The sequence below is a fragment of the Hipposideros armiger genome, unplaced genomic scaffold (assembly GCF_001890085.2).
Source record: "Hipposideros armiger isolate ML-2016 unplaced genomic scaffold, ASM189008v1 scaffold_609, whole genome shotgun sequence".
Lineage (NCBI taxonomy): Eukaryota > Metazoa > Chordata > Mammalia > Chiroptera > Hipposideridae > Hipposideros > Hipposideros armiger.
Genome location: NW_017731959.1, coordinates 583,751 through 587,400, shown reverse-complemented (window position 1 = coordinate 587,400; position 3,650 = coordinate 583,751). Strand labels below are relative to the sequence as shown.

At 53.9% G+C, this 3,650-nt stretch overlaps 1 protein-coding gene across 2 annotated transcripts in view; it reads left to right on the top strand.

Moving 5' to 3' along the window:
- The window catches only part of SBSN (suprabasin), a 4,618-nt gene extending 1,724 nt beyond the window's left edge, over nucleotides 1-2,894 (top strand). For both annotated transcript variants that reach the window (XM_019624906.1, XM_019624905.1), the window contains exons 2-5: nucleotides 23-268; nucleotides 1,680-1,745; nucleotides 1,860-1,904; nucleotides 2,804-2,894. In XM_019624906.1, the coding sequence (XP_019480451.1) occupies nucleotides 23-268; nucleotides 1,680-1,745; nucleotides 1,860-1,904; nucleotides 2,804-2,827 (381 nt within the window). In that variant the 3' untranslated portion in view covers nucleotides 2,828-2,894. The remainder of the gene's footprint in view (nucleotides 1-22; nucleotides 269-1,679; nucleotides 1,746-1,859; nucleotides 1,905-2,803) is intronic.
- Nucleotides 2,895-3,650: the final 756 nt, after the last annotated feature.

The window sequence follows — 3,650 nt, the reverse complement described above, 5'->3', positions numbered from 1 at the left end:
AGTTCACCATGCCGTTGAACAGGCCGGAAAGGAGGCAGACAAAGTGGTCCATGGGTTCAACGATGGGGTCAACCAAGCCGGGAAGGAGGCAGAGAAATTTGGCCAAGGGGTCAACCACGCTGCTGGCCAGGCTGGAAAGGAAGTGGAGAAACTTGGCCAAGGCGTCCACCATGCTGCTGGCCAGGCCGGGAAGGAGGTGGACAGGTTGCAGCAGAATACTCATAATGGGGTCAACCAAGCCGGCAAGGAGGCCAACCAGCTGCTGAATGTAGGTGAACAGGGGGGGGAATATGAGGGGGGAGGGGCCGGGGAGGGAGACGTTAAACCTTGGGAAGCTCGGGGAGCCCAGGTAACCCTTACATGGTGAAAGAAGCATAGGCAACTATGTAATCATGTCGCCCTTCTTCCTTACAAAGAAGCTGGTGGTCAGCTGGTCAGATGGATCAAGCCACCTTATCTGCAAAGCCCTATGCCAGACAGTGTGAATGGGACCCAGCCCCAGCTTCAGGGAGCTGCCCTCCTAGTTATGGAGGTCTAGAAGCCTTTCCTGGGAAACAGGAAATAGTTATTGAGCCAAGATCAATTACAGTGGGAGCAAAATGAGTGTTGCGAAAACGCAGAGCTTCAGAGCGAGCATGAGGAATACCTTTGGAGATGAGCCCTTTTCTGTTTAATTTTCATAATGAGCCTCTGAGGTAGTCGGGGTGAGGAGGCTGACTCCCTGCTTCTCAGATAAGGAAAGCAAGGCTCAGTAAGGTTTCAGGGGATTTGGAGGTCATATGGACAGCACACAGCTTTGGTAAATCACAGGTGAGGGCTCTTTCTCTTCCTCCACACTGCCCCATCAGAGCAGGTCTGCTGGAGGACTTCTGATCCCCATTTATGTAGAAGGGAACAGATAATGGAGGGCAGGAGAAGCAAGCAGCGCCATGCACAGCAAAGCAGGCATCAAGGAGGCGGCTTGGGGAATAGGAGAAGGCTGACTCTTGGCCTGCCTCACTTCCCCACTCTCCAATCTCCAGGTGGAGTCTTTGGGACGCCACCTTGAGGACTGGCGCAGGCCTTCACAGCCCGTAACCGCATTGGCTTGCCAGGCAGGGAGCCAGGCATGGTGGAAAGGACTATGTAGAAAGTGCCCACGGTAGGGAAAAGGGCTCTGAGTCAGATGGCAGGATTCACCAGGTAGAGGCCAGGAGAGGGAGGTTTGTTTTGGGATTCCAGGCTGACGGCAGCAGTGGGGACTCCTTGCTGAGTGTCTGGGGATAGGATTAAAGACTAAGATGGATCAACCTGAGTTAGAGAGCAGGCTCCAGTGTGTGTAGAGGGGGTAGATTTAAGATCAAGGCTGAGGTTAACTATGGCCCTGGTATTTGTGTGGGTCCTCTGGGTTCCCTTTCCAATCAGACCCCTTCTCAGCAACTGAGAGCATCTCGTTAACTCAAATAAAAGGGAATTGGGAGAAGAGTAGTCAGTCGGGGCAAACATCCTTCCCGGCTTTTCTTCCCATCGCCCACAGATTTCCCACGGCAACAGGGCTTTTGGGTTTTCCTTCTGGACAGAGAGGGAACAAGGGGTTAGTCACCCTAAGGGCAGCAGGTCACTAGGGAAGAGGAACTTGGAAGACCCTCAAGGGTCTTCCTACGAGGGACTTGTAATGATGGTCTGGGCTTTGTCCACAGGGCGCTCGCCAAGACGGATCCACCGGCCATCACGGAGGGGGCGCAACCACAACATTAACATCTGGAGTAAGTCTCCCCATCACAGCACGGACTCGGAGGTGGGGGAGTGGAGGACATCTTAGGATGGTGGTGGGACGGGGGGAGGGGCTGGGGACTGACTCTCTTATCTTTGAATTCCAGGCTTCGGTCAACAAGCCCTTCATCAACTTTCCAGCTCTGTGGCGGGTGAGTGCCCACATGGTTTCAGATTTCTGCTTTCCATCTTGGGAGATATTTGTACACCCCTCCGCCCTTCCCATCGCTTGTTCATGGACCACTTCCCTGCAGTCAGACTCGGGCTCTCAGAGACCATCCAGTGTGTTTCCCAGCTCTGCTCTTCCCTTTTTCCTTCACATCCTGCTTTCATCTTTTGGGTGCTTCCCATCCCCACTGAGGCACACACAGGCTCACAGAAAAGGCCTCCAGGGGGCATGTCTGCATCTGAGAGCAAGGGAGGTGGTGCTGAAACCATCTCCTCCCTATGTCCATCTCTCCTCATCATCTCTCCTCTGACTGCCCCCTACCTCAACCCACTGTGAACACCCCTGCTGCCCAGCCCCTGCTGCCTTGCTGCAGTATGCTGGGTGGCGGGAACTGGCAGCTCTGTCCTTTTCCTGGTTGACAAACTCCCCACCACTAGTATAAAGGCTCCTGTGGGATCCTGGTCCTCACTCTGGGCCCAAAGTCAAGTCCTAGTTCTACTCTTTGCATTGAGTACCTCCGCTGCCTGAGGCGAGGACAGTAGGGTGAGGGGGTAGTATCAGCTCTGTAGACTGTGCCTGGAACCCGAAGGCATCCCTTGTTTATTCCCAGGCTCTGGGGGTGGCAGGGGATCCTCTGAGGCAAAGCAGACAAGGCTTCTCGGTTCCTACAGGGGCCTCTGGCATCTCTGCCTGGGAGGGCTGGCTCCTTATTCTTCCTTAATCTAAGTGCCAGCTTCCTTAAGACATTCCCTAGAACATAGGTAATTCCTGGGCCAGAGTGGCCAGTCTGCCTCTCGTTTCTCTAGGGGGTATGAGTGCAGAGGTCTCGGTTCCCTCCTTACAGCATACCCTGCACTCACTCCCTATCTCTCTCTCTTGCAGAACGTCGCCAACATCATGCCCTAAACTAATGCACTGGCCTTGCTGAGCAGACTGACATTCCTGTTGTCCTATCATCTGAAATGACCTGGAGGAGCGGGGTGGGGGTGGGAGGTGGGGAGGGATAGGTTTTGGGAATCCCTAAGGGAATTGTACTGAGCTTTGTGAATAAATACGACACACCATACTCTCATCATGGTCCACGTGCTCCCTGGAGGGGTCGGAGGTGGGAGGCTTGTCATGTCTCTTCTTGCTCCTTTGCTGCCGGAGCTGACTGGAGATTTCAGGCTGATCAGATCTAAGAGGGCGGTTACAGGGACAAGCCATCCTTCATCAGTGTGCAAAGTTCATGTGGGGCACTGGGAGGAGCGTCATTGGGGGTTCAGGGGGGAACGGAGTGCAGAAGCCTCTTCAGGCCAGTTAGTGGGGGCAGAAGCACTGGGGAGAGGCAGCAGGAACCTAGGGGGAGCCCAAGGGGGTAGTGTCTTCATTCAAGGGATGTGGTAGCAAAGGAATAACAATGATCACTTGGGTTTATTGTGCAGTTTAGGCATGCTAGGCTCCCTGCTGGGCACTTTATGTGCATGACATCACTAAAGCCTCCCAACCGCCCAGTTAGGTAAGAGGTACTGTGATTGTCCCATTTTATAGAGAAGCGCGTGGAGGCTCGCGCAGGTTTAAGAAACATGACCAAGGTTACACAGTTGGTAAATGGAGGGAGAAACAGCCTAAGAGCTACAAGGGATATTCTGAAAACACACGGGTCTCTCCCTGTGTGGCATCCTTAGGGAGGGGACTCAATGAAGGACGAGAGAGGAAAGAGATACATGTGGGAGTGCCTTTCACAGGG